Below are 18,872 nucleotides of genomic sequence, written 5' to 3'. Positions count from 1 at the left end.
TAAACCACTGTTCTACCCTTGGATGCAAGCAATATGTAGAACTTTACAGTGCATGTACAATAAAAAGTTACATGAATATGAACATGAATATGTGTATTAATAGATTTGTCTTCTATCATTTTGGTCATTGTGGTCAAAAATAACCTCCCGTCATAAAAATAATCCAAGCAAAATACAGAGCAGTGTACACAACTAAAACTGGGATAACTGCAGTAAGCCTATACTGTAATAGTCTGTTTGCTAAAATGAATGCAAGGCAGTTCTTTAATTTAGTATATGAATCCCTTATCCGACACTCTCCACTGTTAACTTAAAAAATTCTATTAATGATGATCCTTTTTTTCAAACTTTTTGTTAACATACATTTTGGGTTTTTATGTACTGTACTGAAAAAACAAAATGTTAAAACTGAATCTGAACCATTTTAGCCTCATCTGACAACATGGCATGGTGCTTTCCCTTTAATTAATCTTTAATATGTCTCATTCTGCAGAAGGAACAGAACTCTGCAGATAAGCTGGGGAACATTTTTGCTTTTATCCTGGGAGAGAGGACTGCAAGAGGGCACAATCCGGTTTTTAGCAACTTGGATTGAATTACATTATAATTCTTTGGGTGAGACCCAGCTTGAAGTGCCCCACTTCCCTTGGAGCCAACCTGAGAGAGCACACTCAGATTTTAATACACATTATTGCTGAGTGCTGCCTTTTTTGAAGGAGGGCATGGTTGCAAACTTGGCTAGAGAACATGGAGTCTATCTAGTATCTGGGCCCACAGAAAGGCTTCTGGATGGTAAAACTGCAGAGCAAACAAGTTGTTGCAATTACTAAAGGAAGTCATGCAGAAAATCTTTTGACAATAATGCAAATTATAATTCCTTTGAATTTTATTAGCCAGATGGGACACCTTCAATGAACATGAGAGAGGTATGGAAGGTAGTATGACTAGATCATAAGACTCACATCTGGAAGTCAAATTCAACCTTGGGATGATGGTACAATGGATGGTGTTAGGGAGACATTTCAAGGATATTTTGTGGAACTTGAACTCAGTGTGTCATAACCTGGCTCAAAGGCCATGACAAAAATGGGAAAGACATTGCCTGAAGAACACAGTGTTTATTATGACACAAAATAAACAGAATTACACTTCAACTATGGGAAGTCAGCAGCATCAGTAGTTTAGGCGTGGATGTGTAAAAATGGTGCAGCTGCTGGCAGGGAAGATGAGAGACAGCCAATTTAGAAGGTGGGGCTTTTATCTCCGGTGGTGTGGGCCTAGGTGTTCCAGATCTGGGTAAGATCAGCTCCTCAAACAGAAGTACTGCAGGACTGGCACAACACATACACCTTCAAGCCACACAGGGCTGTCACAATTGTCAATAATATCTATCTATCTATCAATCTACTATATATCTGTCTGTCTTTCTATTGTTCTTTCTACCTACCTACCGAACTGCCTGCCTGCCTGTCTGTCTGTTTCTCAAGCTATATCCTGAAACATTATATTACAGGTTACATCACAGACATGTCTTTGTGTGGGCTGAAGGACCTACCATAGTACTCTAGCACCCTCATGTGGAAATGAAAAGAAATTACTCACACCCATGGACAGACTACAGATTAGAACAAAAGCACCTTATGGGTGATAAAAAGGCTGATAAAATAATTTGCAGGCTGTCTGTGCATAAGTTGAGCAATATTATTACTTTATTTTCAATTAAACCAGTTCAGGGAGGGGAGTGAACTTTTATAAATATTCCACCACTTTGATTAATATTTATGCGATGCAAGTGTAACTACAAGTGAGAATTTTTAAGCAGTAAAGATGATTTCTCAGTAAGATAAATAGGTTAATGCACCTTTAATGTACCAGGCACCATGCAACCATAGACTGTATATAAAAAGCATGCAACGCCTTATTTCCGGATACAACAGTACCACGCATGCGCAAAATTGAATTCCGCGGCGGGAATCAAGGCGACAACAAACAGCAATTCAACAGCTGCGACTTAATTTTTCTTATCCGAACTCCAAGATGGTTGAAGGTCCGGGGTGCACATTAAATGGAGAGAAAATCCGTTCTAAAGTTCAAAAAGGACAGAAACTGAAAGACATCAGAGGCAGTTTGACAACAACCACCGTAAGTTAACGTTACAGTTTGTCACAATTTGCGATGGAAGTTCAAGCTAACGTTAAAGAGGTGGTAACGTTATATCTGCTGCTGCATGCTAACCAGCTTGCGTTTCCTCACAGAAAAACAACTCCGAAGGAAATGCCTTCCACAGTTTTCTTGGTCGTCAGTACACCGGCGTTGAAACCTTGGGCAAGGAGCTCTTCGTGTACTTTGGTTCAAGAGCTCTGAGGTAACGTTTCACTCAGGCAGCCACTATTTTCAATACCTAACCTAACATATCTCCAAGTAATGTCTATTTTAGTCAGTGCTAACAGTTACCTGGAGTTTGGGCATTACACCATATGATGTTACCGTCAGATTAGGTCAATTAGGAATTTCAGCTTTTTTGCTACTGCAACGTTTTTATCATACTTAGTCACCTATTTTGTTACCAGACATGGTGCTTCCATCATATTTAAGCTACATAGGGTCACACATGTTGATAGCTGTGATTTAAGTGTTCCAAAAAAGAGAGACATGTGATGAAGTATGATAAAAATGTTTACAATGGTAATAAAGTAAGTATGGGCGATATGGCCAAAAATGTTATCACAATATCATTCACTATAAAAAAATTATCATGCTAAATATTAAATGAGTATTTCTTTCAAGTTTAAATGCTGATTTTTGCTCCTGAGTGAAAGTTAATTGTAAGGTAATTGTGGTTTAAAACTATTCATTATGGTGAGAACATGACAAACACTTGCCCAACCAATTAACAATCAATTAACGTATATGAGGTAGAAAATTCAAAACAATTATGATAAAATCTCCTTTTTCAACAACGATGCACGAGTAAAATTAAGTATAAGCTTTTTTTCTGTCCTTTTCCTCAACAAAATAAATATCTTCATAGAAAAATGAAGTGCTAATTCATTCCTGATTCAGATGAATTGAATCAAACATTTATTGAACATTTGTTATATTTTTATTGAGGAAAATTATATTGCGATAATTATGATTGTTTCATTGCGTTGGTCACAGAATGTAGTGGGTCACAACATTTGGAGGCATCTGTAAACTTTTTTTCTCAATATTCTCACTTAATTTGTCAAATTAATTTATATGTGTGGTGTGCATTTGTGTTTGCTGTATGTTGGAGGACAATAAGGGAAATAAGTTAATTGTTTTTAATCATTTATGATCATTAGAACAATTATTCTCTATCTTGCATTATGTAATGTCTAGTGATGTCAATACATAAAATATAGGAGACACTAGACAGCAACAGTAACCAGGAGGCAAGTCATATTATACAGTTCTACAAAATCAAAAACAGAACATTTCAAAACATTAAATTTCCACAAAGAGAATGGAACCGAAATGTCCTATTATGTTGAATACAGTGTTCTCTGACTTAGTTGTCATTCATTTTCTATAAATCTGGCCATGACAGAAATCTCCTGATTAAAGAACTAACTCTGTGTTACCTTCGGACATCCAACACAAATCAGGATTCTTCAACTGAAATATTAAACAGATGATTTTTCAAGTCACTGTGCAGGGGGCAATGGAACTCAAAATGAAATTCTTCAACAACGCCAAGATCACACAAAACGCATAAACGCCACCTTTCAGGAATACCTTTGTCTACCTGCCTACGGTAATTGCCTGTGGTAGGGTACCTGTTCTTAACTGAGCACATAGGGACCTCTGCCCTCACTGTAGATTGCTTTTTCTATATGGTTCTGTGTAGTTTCAGAGCTTAGGTGTATTCAAAGTCTCCTCCTTCCATTGTTCCTTGTGAAAGTTTTTGCTCGACTTTATTAAATTTACACTGCTAATTATTTCTAACAGTAAAATGTAAATCAGAAGGAGAAATACTCCAGAAACCTCTCTTTACCAAGGATACATGTGTGCTGTATCCGATTTAAAGATCTTTTTGGTTAGCCTTTTCTCTGGCAACTGGACAAGGTACTTCCATGACGGTACTTTTTCCACATCGCTGCTTTACAAGACATGATTCCCTTCCATGTCCCCTTCAGTAGCCCACTTTGCTGTATATTTAAGTACCTCATGGCTCGGCTCTGGGTAGCATTATTGTCAGGGGCATCCTCAGGTAAAAGTGTTCAGCAGTTCACATGGCTGTTAAAAGACATACACAAGCTATTACTAGGTTGGACCCTGTGTCATTTCTTTTACACAATGGGGTCTTCAACCACCAGGCTACCTTTCTGTCCTATTGTTGTCAAGTCTTATATAACTTGAGACATACTATCTTTAAATGGAATTTGTCTTTTCTTTCTTGCTTGCTCAAATCCTTTAGAGTCCACTTTGGTATGAATGGATCAATGCGTATAAACTCTGCTGAGAGGAAGGATAGGACAGGCTCCATACCAGTGCTGGAAATACACCTGACTAAAGACATTCTGTGCTTCTTTGACAGCACTGTGGAAATAAGGTAACGGGGACACCAGCATAGCCTAGATAGATTGAGGTGATGGTAGTTCACCTTGGGGTACGAGTCTCATTCAGTGAGTATGTCCTACATTAAGCTGTGTCTGAAGACAGTGACTATTGTTGCATGAAAAACGCAGCCTTTTTTGGCTCGACATTTGTCCTGCTCATTGACTGTAAGGTCCTTCAGTACCCAGACAGACATTATTTCTTCTGTCAGAAAATTTCACCTATGCTGTCCTATCTCACGAGAAACAAACTGAACCAGAATATATGAAAGAAACCATTTTGAAATGTGTAATCTCAAGCATGCACCAGTTGACCTCGTAGCGCCCTTGCAGTAACAGCAGCCATATATTTTCTAAATTCTTCCAGTACTATAAAACTGTGTGCTTGCAGGGTGACAGAGGACTGTGAGCAAAGGGTGAGGGCTATGGAGAGTCTGGATGTGTGCTCCCCTAAGTTCAGCTTCTCCCACTCTGAGGAGGCACTGAGGAGCCAAAGTCACAGGGCGCTCTGTGATGTTCTCCTAGACCAGGCCGTCATGCCGGGAGTCGGCAACATCATTAAAAACGAAGCCCTGTTTGACTCGGGCCTCCATCCAGCCGTGAAGGTATGGAAAAGATGATGGATTGTGTTCAGCAGAGGAACAAAAAAGAGGGTAAAAATGCAAGACAACGCTCACAGGAAAAATTGAAGCATTGAAATGAGGAGGGTGAAACAGGGAAACGGACAAACAAGCGCATTGCGGCACAGACATGCCTTCCCCTCTGTGCTGTGTTATTTTTTAAATTTTCTTCTTTTATGTTTTTGTCTTTATTGAGAGTAAAATTAAAATTATATATATAATAATAATTTCTAATGTCTATCCCAGATGTGGAAATCGCATAATGTGAGATCAAATGATTCACATTGCTCTTAGGGAATATTTTAATTAAGCAAACTATAGATATAAATATAAATATTTTTTTAGAGTGACCCATCTACTGCCGGTAAGAGACAGTTTGCCGCATGCATACTTCTATTACTCAACTATTACCCGGGGCTCTGCTCTGCTCCCCTTAGAAAGTATTAGATGGGGTTTAAGAATATAGCACACTGAACCAAAACATTAATCTTGGACTTTTGGCCTCATCTTCTTCTGGGACCACTGAATCTTTGAGCTTCTCCTCCATTATCGAGCCCCTAGCTGTCCTGAAAGAGCTACAAGTGGTGTGTGTTTGTGTACTTTACATCTTTTTTTCTTACAAAGTGTGAGCCAGAGTCAGGTTCTTGCTTTCTGGGCTGCAAGTCTTGGGAATATATTTTTCTCTGTTGCATCATGTTCAATCCAGTTTTTTCATTCATGTCTGGTGTTTTTATTGTCTATATGCTTGTATTATTGATTTGCCGACTGTGAAGCGCCCTTCGTCTCTGTTTTGAAATGAAGAGCTATCCAAATAAGGTTTATTCACACTCTGGCTGTGAACTGTAACTAACTCTGCCGCTTCATTCTTAGGTTCAGCAACTGACAGACGAGCAGATCCACCACTTGGTGAAGATGACGCGTGATTTCACTCTTCTGTTTTATAAGGTTAGCAGGTTGTATCAATAGTAAAAATATACGTATATAAAACAGTTTTGGTGGTAATCCTACATCTGCATGTGCATATTAAAATGGATACACATTTACTTGTAGATATTTTCACAAAGACTGACAGCAATAATGGATTAACTTAATATCATGTACTGCCAAGGAAGCAGGGTAAAAGCCAAAACCTCACTGCTTAGAGAAGAAACAAACATTCCTGTCTGTGCATAATAGACAAGTAAGTAAAGGTGAATGGTTTCTCTTTATCCTCATCTTTTTATTCACTCTGGTCTGCCCTCCTCGTCTCTATCAGTGTCGCAAATCTGGCTCTCCTCTCTACAAACATTACAAAGTCTACAAGCGTCCCCAGTGCAGCCAGTGCTTTCATGTCATCACAGTCTGTCGTCTTGGAGACAACGGCAGGATGACTTACTTCTGCAAGCGCTGTCAGAAGGCAGATCCCAACGGGGTTGACATCAGGTAGGTAGAAATCCTCATAGACCTTTGGCACTTTGACTGAAAAGGTATTGTCTTGCATTCTTGTAAGGAGTGATTCAATGAAGTTTGGGCTATGTGTTGGTTGCAAATGTTTGATACCAGCACTGTTTCCAGTACCTGAAGTATGCCTCTTAATGCATTTTAGTGATTTTAATTTAATACCAAAAAGCAACACAGAAAAGCTAGGTGTCATTTTTAAAAACCTAGTCTTTGCAGAAAGTTCTAAAGCCTTTTAGATAATATGTTTAGAATTTAGAGAGGCCATCTTTGCAGGCAGATGGGCTTGGCAGGGAGTGGGAAGTGTTATGGGGAGAAATTAATGCGCATATAAGGCTATGTTTGCCAGACAGGGCACAGGCTCAACACCTCCTGGGTTGTGTTTGAGCAAAGCTTTGCAAGGGGTTAGAGCCTAAAGCCCTTACAACGCATTACACAGCTGATAAAGCAATCTGTGAGGAAAGTTTCCTGAAAGCCACTGCTACTTTCCTCCTTCATGACTGTTGGCATTGCAGATTTGCCTCCTTGTCAAACATAGTTGAGCTTCATGTCAGAGCACTAACATGTATGCTTGGAGCAATTATATGAAACACGTTGCGTTTTTGCATATCTTCATCCTCTGCTTGAACTGCAAATGTTTTTCTAGTTAAAGTTTTCTCTTTGCCTGTATTTTATATAATCGGTTTACAATAATAGAATAATTTATATTTGTTGCTCATTTTGCACTCCCAAGGACTAACTGCATGTAATAAAGAAAATTTATGTTTACATATGCACACATTTAAATAATTATAAATTAATACAATTTCCCAGTAATAAAACATTTCCCTGTATGGAAGAGTCATTTTCCAAACATTTAAATTCACTCAGTTGTAAGTTTGTTGGGTATGTCTCATTAAAAGTAATGCAGTTCAATACAAAAGCCCTGCAAAAATCTTTCCTTCATTAAGTTTAGAATCTTCAGTTTTTGTTGAAAGTTGTTGATTCATATCATTTTGAAGTTGTAGTCTGAGTCTGTAGTTTGTGCTGCTCTTTTGTATTGTTATGCTTAAGTGTTGCTAATATTTAGTCCGTCATTGATATTAATAGGGTGGACAAAATATTAAAAATTTTTAGAAATAAAACATTTTGTCTTTTTGATAGGTACTTATGTAAAGTTTTTATAATGTACTAAATGTGTCTGTGTAAACACTAAGGGAACCTGAATTCTCTTTTTACACAGCAACATTTTTCTGCTTAGTTGCACACATTTCATTCATTAGGAAGCCAGTTTTAGCAACAAAGGTTCATTGTCACTCTTGTATTTCCTCTATCTAGTAAGCTCCCAGTCAGAAACAGCCTGATCGGCTGGGCCTACAATGAGCAAACCAATGATAATGTGGCTAAGAAGGAGGAAGAGGACTGGGCCTGTCAACTCTGCACACTAATCAACCAGCCAGAAACAAAAGCCTGTGATGCCTGCCTCACTCCGAGACCTGAGGGTGAGTGAAATGTTATGCTTCTTACAGTCAGTGAATTTAATTGGATGACAGAATAGTATAAATAAAAAATAGTAGCTGTAGTTTAGCACAAAGATTCCATGAGCCGTTTACCTAGTATCACCTAGTTGTTCAAATGACTGCAGTTGAGCAGGGTGACTTAATGTGTGTGTGTGTATGTATTAGTGTGCAAATAATGAGCGAATCTGTCAGTTAGCCATTTTTCCCAGACTATCTTGAGATACATTACGGCATCAATGAACTAGTGTTAAAGAAATGTCCTCGTTATTTCTCTGTTGCATCCCCCAAACCACAGTCGAATAGTTTAGTTTTACTTACTTTAGATAGCTTCTTTGGGGACCAGTTCACATATATGATCACTTCTTTGTTCTTTGTTATATTGCAAGTGCATATGAATATATGTATGTATATGTGAATAAATAAACCCTTCTTCTTCTATATAAATATGATAATCGCTCAAAACTACAGTTTGCCATGGTTGATTTTTATGCTGAGCTTTCCAAGCATGGGTAAATTTACAATCATACTGTATGTCAGCCTTTCATTTTGGCATCGATTCCTGCAGTTGGTTCAGATAATGTTCTCAACCCAAACAAACTGCAGGACCAAAACATGAATTTTCAGGCATTCAGCTACAGTGCTTATAAAAAGAAGTGCTTGTAAAATTCTTCTTTTGATTTAACAATAAAACATGAAAACTGCCTAAAACTAGGAATGTAAAGCCTGTTTACAGCAACTGTACTTGCAACGACCCTGGTTGTAATAATCCTCAACTGTGCAAAAACATCTGCATTTATTTATTTGAACTGACATGTATTAAGTAATGACAATAGTTACATTTTTACATAAACTATTCCTTTAAAAGTGGAAGTGACAGTGATTTCTCCAGGGAAATTACTGTTACATATTTACATCTACTGTTAACCACTAAGCTGCTCCACTATAACAGCTGGGGGTTAAGTGCCCTGCTCAAGGGCACCTTAATGTTAAAGGTTTTGAGGGATGGAAGAACTTTTAACTGCTCCCAGTGAATGACTCTGATGTCAATGATCATAGTTTACCAATACTAAAAACATTTACTCATCATTTTCAAAGTTTTATTATATTGGGCCTCTTTTCATATACTTTTGCATAAGGGCATCTTCAGCCCAACAGATTGTGATATCTTTTTTTATTACATAGCAGTCTGCTGCTTAATGGTAGATTTTATGGGAAGCTAACAACAACCTGCATTTTATGAGAGCAGCCAGTGCATGAGAATAAGCTGTGGCTACTGAACATGAAATTTCTCACACTGGTTCCTTCACAGTCCACAAAGTGATCAGCGCTGATGCATCACCCGATTTGATTAAATATCCCTGCACTGTCTTTAAGAAGCCACAAGAGGAGCTCAAAGTCAACTGGAGGTCTGCATTTGGGACTTCCACCCTTGTTTTCTCTGACTTGAGCAAGAAGCCAAACCCTGTAAACTCCCCAGCCGGCAGTCATTTGAATTCCTCGGCGGCACAGCAAGGTTCATATAAATACAGCATCTGCCAAGGGACAACAAGCCCCAATTATGCCTCTGGTGGCTGGCAGAAGCAAAGTGCCGAGCTCTCCAATGGGGAATCACTGGCCTCCTACAGTCACACATCCAAGAAAATGAGAATTGATCACAGTCCCTTTCCCAGTAACAATGCTCAAAATGGAACCCCCAACTCACAGTGAGTGAATCTCTAGCTTGGCTATTCATGAATAAGTTTATAATAAGATAAGTTTTTTGCAACTTCAGGGAGATAAGTGGGATTAAAAAGCATCTAACTGGGGAATTTTTGCGACATTGTTTTAAAAAAATAAAATAAAAATACAACACACATCACCACGGATGAAGAGGTTGTTTGCTCGCTAATAAGGGTTGACAAGGAATGCTTGCATTTTATTTCTAACTAATAAGAGTGTTTTTTCACCTATCAGTACACGCAAAATAGAAGCGACAAGCCACAGCTCCTTTTCTTCAAGTACCAGTGCCCCTTGTTGTGCATCCCATTGTCGTCCAGCTGTCCTTAGAGTGGTCCACAAGGAGGGGGAGAATAAGGGACGACAGTTCTATACCTGCTCGCTTCCCAGAGAGACCAAGTGTAACTTCTTTGAGGTGAAAATTATCTCTTATCACTGGCATTGTGTAGCCTGAAAAATAACTTATTTTTTCTAAGTATGTTTAATTTTAACATATTCATAAACATTGTTTGCATGTTGTTGTGAAAGTTGAATGCCTGAAATAAAAGTCTACAACAAAGTTAATAAATCCTTGTTTTCTTTGTTGCAGTGGGCTGACTTACACTTTCCTTTTTGTCAACATGGGAAACGCTGTTTAATGAGGACGGTTCTGAAACTAGGACCCAACAACGGCCGGAATTTCTACACCTGCAGCTTTCAAAAGGGTAAACAGTGTGACTTTTTCCAGTGGGCAGAGAATGGACCAGGGGTATCCATCCTCCCAGGTTGTTAAATGTGTTTTGGCAATCCATTACTTCTAAATGAAATCCTGATGCCTATGTTGATATAAATAAATGGATACAGAAGGGAACCTGATAACTCATCATTATCTTTGGGAAATACGCACAATTATATTGAACTAGACACTTAATGGAGAATATCTATCAACCGTATGACCTTCAGATCATACCCAACCACTCGATTTATTTAAAAAAAAAAAAAAAAAAAAAAAAAAGTTGTACTTAAACAAGTATCTATTTGCATTTGATTTGTATTATGTTCTGTCAATGTCAGTCTTTCAAAGATGTATGTTTCAAAGCTATCATGAGATAGAAAAGTGTGATGAATAAAGAACCTAAAGTTTTTTTTTTTTTTAATTTTTATTAAGAATTAAAACTAAAAATCAAAAATACAGTATGGAGACTGTTAATTAATGTAAGCATATACAAAAGTTGCAGATAACCATACACCATTTAAAAGCAGTCCACAGATTTCAGGAGTGGTGTGTCTGACTCGGAGTTTGACACCATGTAGTGGAACTGGGAGAAGTCAGGGGCTTTGTTACAGGCCGCACCTTGGGAAATCAAAGAAGAAAATTAAATGCACAGGTGAAAAAAACTCTTTACCCCCATTCTCATTAAGGCATCATTTAATACACATATATAAAAAGTGATCAGAAGATTAACTTCAATGAAACTGGGTTCTTTAACTGCATTGTTAAAACAAAAAGCTGACATTTACTTTTAATTTGCATACATTTTTGACCTTGTAGTTGTTTAAATTTTCTTACCAATATTTAATCTTTTCAGGCCTAAGTTACACTTGATTTTGTTGTAATTATTTTAAATATATTTTGACAACTTTATTATGGAAGTTTAACATGCCCTTATCAATGAGCCTATGCATATACATCTGCTTGTCAGCATCTCTGTAGGGGTGTGTATGTGTGTGTCACAGTATCTTTGGCAGTAGCTGAACAGTCTGTGTATGCTTTGTGAACCTACACACTCACCATAATGGCCTGTTGTGTTAGCACAGATGATGGCTCCAAAAAAGTCTGAGTAATGCCTCTTGATTCTGGAAATGGCCGTCTTGCAGGCTGCCGAGGGATCTGCCCCGGCCCTCATCAGCTCCACGGCCAAGTAACTGTTGGCAGGGATACATGCAGTACACATGAGGCAAACTAACGAGGGCTGTCAGGGCCACCAACCAGGGTTATGATGAGGATGTGCCTGCGATTATGGTGTGGGATATAACTCATGCAAAAATTATGTCAACAAACACTGATTAAATATTATTTAAAAACAGTAATATTCCCAGCCTCACTCACTGCTATGCAAAAAAGTCATGACATTACTTTGTAGGTGTGTGAAATCAGCAAATGGGAAGAAATTATAGTAATTTACCATCACTGGAAATGCAAATTACTTGCTCTAAACATATACTATGGGTGCAATTAACTCCATTAGCTTGAGGTCAAATGAATAAAACAATGAGTGACACATTAAAATCCCAAATGTTTAGGAAATTGCAAAGTGGAAAATATGTAGTAAATTTATTTCCTTGCACTTATGTTACAACATAACACTGCTTAAAAGGGGAGAGTCAGGATGTTTGGACTGGCAATGGCCTTCTGCTGGTCATGATGTGTTACTTCTACATTTTGACAGTGAAGTGAAGTCCATAGAAAGGCTTGTAACTACACTTATCAGTTTAAAATACCTGGACTGCTGGGAAAAATGTGGGAATGGAGAATGAATGAATGATAAACACACTTCAGTCCACTAGTAGCAAGCTGCTTTTGAAAAGTGCAACCACCCAAAAGTTCCAGGAAGTGACTCAGAACTAGGATTGAAATTGGTAGCCCTGAGGTGTGGTTGTGTGTGACTGTGAATGTAAATCTGAGTGCAACTTAAAAAAAAAACAAAAACAGTATGTGTACTCAAAAAAAAAAAAAAAAAACTTATCTTGGATAAATAAATCTTTAAAAAGGGGGGAAAAAAAAAACAACCTCTGAGACTGCCATATTCTCACAGCCTGGAGACAAACAGCAGTGAAGTTGTGAAGTATTTGTCTCTTCTGTAAAATGTACAAATGACAGTTTTGGGGCAATATAGTCACGCCTCCACTCTTTATAATGGTATTGTTGCACTTGCAGCAAGATTTTCACACCAGAAATTGGCTGTTTAAGAACTACACATGTCACTGATGTCAATATTCTCTGAAACACAATTTTTCTGTCAAGGAAAAAGCCATATAACAATCCTATTATTCCAAACGGCAGCTGGTTAGGGTGCACAAAGGATTTGTGATCCCCTCAACACTTCTCATAAAATTTAAATGCAGCTCTGTTAGAGATGTTCTGATGGATGATTATTTATGATAGGAAACTCCATTTTCAAAAAGGAAGAAACCATAGCAAACCATATCTGCTCACACTTGCAAATAAACCTACAAATAAACCTTCTTTCACTTAACATACTTTTGTGGATTTTTTTTTTTTATTCTGAGAGAAATAAGAGTTTAATATGTAGGTAACATGATTTTTGACATTCCATTGATGGCTTTGAGACAAATTTTCTTCCATTCAGTGGAGTACCTAGTGACACAAGGTAATTGAAAGGAATTTCTAATTTAATAGGACTTTTTGTTATACAAGGATGATGGGTCAGGTACCTTGGCAAAAAGCGCATCATGACATCTCCATCTCCAGTAGCTGCAGCACCACCAGCTGAGCTATCTGCATAGGCCCCTGCTCCAATGATAGGAGAGTCCCCGACACGGCTACAGGACAGGAATATGACCAGGGTTTAAACATAGATAAATGCCAAGTGTACACGCATACACAAAAAAAGACTAACTCTTTTTTATTAATATAAATTAATATACCATATAAGTGCACTCTAAAGCTGATGATACACGGAGCAACTTTTAGAGCAATGGTGCTGGGCAATGTTGCCTTCAGTGGTAACGAGTAAAGATTACTACCGTAATCCCCTTCCCCCACCACTCCACCACCCGCGTCACACCGCCGCTATTAGTTCAAAACACGGTCTGACATGCCACCAGCAAGATTGCCCAGCGACATGGCTCAAAAAGTTGTCCTGTGTATCATCATCTTAACACTCAGATTTATAACCTTGATCTATAATCTTGTTCAGTACTGAAATTTGTTATAAAAACCTGTATTTTTTTTTTACCAAACAGGAGGAAAATCCCTAAATCTTAAGCACTTAGAAAACAGTTCTATTAGATAGCTCTCTCCTAAGCTCCCATATGTTTTTTACTAATTATAAAAGTAATAAAACCAGGGGGTGGCTTTCCAAAACATGAGATGCAGTTAAAAGCAAAGACAAGGTAGTCCAAGGCCAAGAATGAACTTACTCCAAAGTACTAATGCACGTTCTGCTCATTTTTGACACTTAACATCTACATTATGTACATACCCTGGAACTTTGTGAGTTAGTCCATTGGTTGAGGTACCAGCAGCCACATGGCCATCTTTATCAAGAGCTATCATCCCTGGTACAAAACAAAAGAAGTGATTAGCGTCCTACCTGACAGCTACAATACCTGAAGTAGTGCATGTAGTTTTATGATCGTGTAACACTAAATTCTTTGTATTTATATTTAAGATATGATCTATTTTGACAGAAACATAAATTCAAGACCTCAAATCTAAATTGTTCCCTGCTAACATCTACTTCATTAGGTCTGTCTGTGTTCCAGCATGTCATGCTGCTAAACTTTCTCTTATCCCTGTCTAGTCTAGTAAGTGCTTAAATACTACACTGTATAAAATGCCTGAGGAAAGCTGACTTCACACCCTTCGCAGATAAAACCTACCTATAGTGTCATGGGAGTGCACATTGGCATGGTTTGCGCTCTTGTTCTGTGTGAATGTTCCCTTGGGCTTGTACGGTCCACAGGATGTGGAAGGATCTGGAAACACATTCTTTTGACAGGGAAGAAAATGTCATCACTGTTTGCACAATGCCAATATCCTTGAACTTAAAATTTTTAACACTACTCAAGCAAAACATAAGGTAAACTGCATTTGCTTTAATTTGCTGTAATAAAATTAAACTCAACACTATTGTCACAAAGAGGTTTAGTACCTAATAATAAAGAGAAGGGAGTGTTGTTCGGTTTGGAATCTCTCTAAAGTCTTGTTTCCAGTGACTGAACCATCATATGAACAAAACATCCCAGTTTAAGTTCCTGCTGCAGCTAAAATGTGTTATTTAGCAGTTGAATACTGTTTTGAGACCGACTGTAGGAGGTAGAGCGGGTTGTCTGTTAACCGGAAGGTCAGCGGTTCAATCCGCGGCTCCTCCAGGCTGCATATCAAAGTGTCCTTGGGCAAGATAGTGAACCCTGAATTGCCCCTGGTGGCTGTTCCACCAGTGTATGAATGTGTGTGAATGTTAGTTTCTGTTTGAGCACTTCGGCTCAGTGTGGTGAATGCAGATGTAGTGTAAAAGCACTTTGAGTGGTCGAAAAGACTAGAAAGGCGTATACAAATACGGAGCATTTACATTTGCATGTGCCTGAGTGGAGTGTAGTGTAGTTTAACAAAAGGTTTCACTGTCTCTCTACCTCTTTTCTGCTCTTATTAATAACTGAGTGTACCAGCTTCACCTGCAGGGAGGTGTGAAAAGTTCATTCTACTCCTTTGATGTTATAGGTGAGAGGAAATCTGCTAAAAAAAAAGTGTCTGATTTTGAGTTTAAGTGAACAGTCACAAAATGCAGACTTAGGGCCATAAAAGGTAAACTTAAATGATAAAACAAAGGTCTTTTCATATAGAATGTGGATCAGCATTAACGTTAACATTTTACAGAGTTTCCATCATGCCATCAATAAATCAAAGTTGGGATCAACTAGAGGGGTGGTGCAGTGGTTAGCACTGTCGCCTCACAGCAAGAAGGTTGTGGGTTCCAATCCACGGTTGCCCCGGCCTTTCTGTGTGGAGTTTGCATGTAGAGTGAGTGGTTTTTTTGTCTGTGTGGCCCTGTGATGGACTAGCGATCTGTCCAGGGTGTACCTTTCGCCCGACGTAGGCTGGTAAAATGGTGTAAATTTGATCAATAGGACACTTCATACTCTCTCTGGAATGATAACTCTGACTTAAAAAGGAAATGTCATTCTGGAGATTTGGGGGCGCTACTGGGGAAGTGAACAAGTTAGTTTTAAAGACTAGTTACAACCCAGCGCTGTAGGGCATCACCTCTACCAAAAAAGCTGATTTTTTTTCTGAACTACTTTAGTATGCCTGTCAATTTTCCTGCTTAATATCAATCTTTATGAGGCACCACCCCTGTAGCCAATACAAGTGAGAAAAACACACACTCTAGTACACACACACACACACACACACCTTTCGATAATTAGGTTGGCAGTTGCCCTTCAGCCACTGTGAGAAAATATTCACAGATTTGTTGGTAGTCAGGTCTTCTGCAACGAAGCCCATGTTTTCAGCAAACAAGGATGCTATAAAGAGAGAAGTAATACTTTCAGGTCAAGTTACACATTCGGGTCCACACTGACCTTGAGTTGTAAGAAAACAAAGAGTCTCAAACAAAGGAGGGACTAGAGCCAATCTCATCTCATTTAGGCTTGTATCTTTGGCTTGTGAGGGAGGACAAGTCTTACATTGCTACCGTTTTGAACAGCAGTGACTACTCCCTAAAGTTTTTCCTTATTTCTTGACACAGGAGCCAAATAATTTGATTTAAAAGACACTTGTCAGTGGAATAGAATGTTTCAATATTAGCCATCAGTTTCCTTTAAATGACTTGCAGAGAGATTTGCACCTCCTCCTTCTCTACTCATTTACTGCTGTCATGAAAAAAACTAAAGAACGCTCTCATACATGTTTTCTTTCTGGGCATTTCTGTTATACGATCATTCTATTTACGTACAGAGCATTATCTGTAGCTCTGACCCATGCATTCATTGCTAACTGTTGATGTTACCGATCTAGGGATAAAAGCTTATTCAAGTGTTGCAAAAAAGACACTTTAAATAGGTGCATAAAATGCTTTGACCCTAATGTATAAGATAACAAATGCAAAATGAAATATCAAGGTGTCTACCTAAAATATATTCCATTCCTCATTCAAACTACACAACTGCATTTAAAAAGAACTTGATAGGCACGTGTTGGTCGGTGAATTAATGGTAATGGTTTATTTTTTTTTTTCTTACTTCCATCCCATACCTGACTCTCCTACTAGCAGTGTGTGTTCAGTGTGCTCCATCACAGCTCTCGCTACTCCAATGGCATTCTTGATTCTTCTCAGGTCTGCAACTGCACCCACCTCCACTGTATCCCTGGTCACAGAAAATGCACAGCAAATAAACATTACTACTGGTTTACTGGACAGAAGTGCTATCTGTTTAAAGGTAACCTGTAGAGGTTTTTGAACTGTAGTAGCGCTATGGAGCCATTTTTCTATAAGTGGGATTCGTTGTTTGTCTCATGTGCTCACAGGTGACGCGATACACATTCCCGCCAATCGTTTCTCAGTATTCCACAGATCTACAGGTGGAGTTAATGTGCCAAGATACAGCAATGTGTCAGCAAAGGCACAAACAATGCAGGTTACAACCTTTTAAGAAGAAACAGCTTTGCAAATGTTTTATGGTGAAGGACATGCATTTTTCACATTTGTTAGACCTCAAGGATACAAGAGAACTCCACAGGGAACCTTTAAAGAGGCAGCAAGTAATCTATCTCTTTTACAAACTGCTTGGTGAGTAGTACAAACTACAATAGCTGCACGTCTCTGATGCTGCCCCCACTGTAATTGGTAGCAATAGAGTGCATGCACTGACACACTGACTGTTACACACAATTGTCAGAGTTAACTTGTATTTGTATTATTTCTACCTCTTACATATTGTGGTGGAGATTAGCTAAAAATCACAAAGAGTGAAGCCCATGAAACGGTAGTCAGGCCGACAATGTCTAATATTTTATTAACTGGCTAATTGTACGGAAAAATAGAAACTCCCTTTACAGTGTAATGCAACTTATTAGAAATGCACTGTATACATTTTACATCTGTTGGACCTATAGTATATTGTATAATAGTTTGTGGTGGTGCTGTAGTAGTAGTAGTAATAATAATAATATTTATTTGTAGAGCACTTTTCAAAAACAAGTAACAAAGTGCTTTAACAAGTTTAAAGACAATAATACCCCAAAAACAATAATACAAAAACAATACAAGATAAAAGCAAGAAAACACTGAAAAGACTAAAATACACATTTAAGATAAATATAAAATAAGTAAAATAGAATAAAGGGATAAAATAAAGTCAAATAAGATCGGGAAAGGCTCTCCTATAAAAGTATGTTTTAAGAAGGGACTTAAAAGAGTTCACTGACTCAGCCGACCTGATTTCCTCGGGCAGGCTGTTCCAGAGCCTCGGGGCCCTGACAGCGAACGCTTTGTCCCCTTTAGTTTTCAGTCGAGACTCTGGAACAGACAACAGACCTCTGCCCGAGGATCTCAAGGTACGTGCTGGTGCGTATGAGACTAAAAGTTCAGAAATGTAACAAGGCGAGAGGCCATGAAGAGCTTTAAAAGTCATCAATAAAATTTTTAAGTCAATTCTAAAACATACTGGGAGCCAGTGTAGTGAAGCTACAATAGGGGTAATGTGGTCATATTTCTTTGTTCTGGTTAAAAGCCTGGCAGCTACATTACTAACAAACCAGACACCAAAGTTTTTTGCAACAGGCTTAATGTGATTTACTAGGGAACCAGCAGATGGCAGTATTTGGTTTGCCATCTGCTGGGACCCGTTGACCAGGATTTCTGTTTCGTCTGAGTTCAGCTGGAGGAAATTATTTGACATCCATTTTTTAACTTCACAAAGGCAGTTGGTAAGTGAACTCAGCATTCCAGGGTCTGTGGATCTGACGGGCAAGTACATTTGTGTGTCATCAGCATAAATATGAAAAGAAATACCATGTTTATGGATAATATGTCCAAGGGGAAGCAGATACAAGGAAAACAAAATGGGTCCTAAGACCGACCCCTGAGGCACACCATATTTAACTGGACAGAACGAAGAGACATAGTTGTTTACAGACACGCAAAACTTCCTATTTGACAGGTAGGATGAAAACCATTCTAGGGCAGTACCAGAGATCCCCACCCAGTGCCTCAGTCTGTCTAACATGATGTTGTGATCAATGGTGTCAAAAGCAGCGCTAAGGTCCAGGAGTACCAGGACTGAGCACATGC

At 38.5% G+C, this 18,872-nt stretch overlaps 2 protein-coding genes across 3 annotated transcripts in view; one reads left to right on the top strand and one right to left on the bottom strand.

The window, feature by feature from the left end:
• The first annotated feature begins 1,949 nt into the window (after positions 1-1,949).
• On the top strand, positions 1,950-10,702 carry neil3 (nei-like DNA glycosylase 3). Of its 2 annotated transcripts, XM_046031148.1 has the most exons (10): positions 1,951-2,142; positions 2,256-2,365; positions 4,442-4,576; positions 4,972-5,185; positions 6,071-6,145; positions 6,456-6,622; positions 7,955-8,118; positions 9,446-9,839; positions 10,090-10,267; positions 10,442-10,702. In XM_046031148.1, the coding sequence occupies exons 1-10, from the start codon at positions 2,038-2,040 to the stop codon at positions 10,622-10,624; spliced, it is 1,725 nt and encodes a 574-aa protein (XP_045887104.1). In that variant the 5' UTR covers positions 1,951-2,037; the 3' UTR covers positions 10,625-10,702. The 2 variants fall into 2 exon arrangements, with proteins under 2 accessions (XP_045887105.1, XP_045887104.1); XM_046031149.1 differs by lacking the exon at positions 4,442-4,576 and having other exon boundaries at positions 1,950-2,142.
• Positions 10,703-10,972: 270 nt separating this feature from the next.
• Positions 10,973-18,872, bottom strand: part of aga (aspartylglucosaminidase) — a 15,585-nt gene continuing 7,685 nt past the window's right edge. Inside the window, exons 3-9 of the mRNA XM_046031150.1 lie at positions 16,835-16,947; positions 15,992-16,104; positions 14,458-14,566; positions 14,058-14,133; positions 13,288-13,395; positions 11,624-11,757; positions 10,973-11,185 (exon numbers count right to left, since the gene is read on the bottom strand). Coding sequence (XP_045887106.1) covers positions 11,085-11,185; positions 11,624-11,757; positions 13,288-13,395; positions 14,058-14,133; positions 14,458-14,566; positions 15,992-16,104; positions 16,835-16,947 — 754 coding nt within the window. The 3' untranslated portion in view covers positions 10,973-11,084. The remainder of the gene's footprint in view (positions 11,186-11,623; positions 11,758-13,287; positions 13,396-14,057; positions 14,134-14,457; positions 14,567-15,991; positions 16,105-16,834; positions 16,948-18,872) is intronic.

Source organism: Micropterus dolomieu, linkage group LG19, assembly GCF_021292245.1.
Source record: "Micropterus dolomieu isolate WLL.071019.BEF.003 ecotype Adirondacks linkage group LG19, ASM2129224v1, whole genome shotgun sequence".
NCBI lineage: Eukaryota > Metazoa > Chordata > Actinopteri > Centrarchiformes > Centrarchidae > Micropterus > Micropterus dolomieu.
This window is presented reverse-complemented; position numbering and strand designations above follow the sequence as displayed.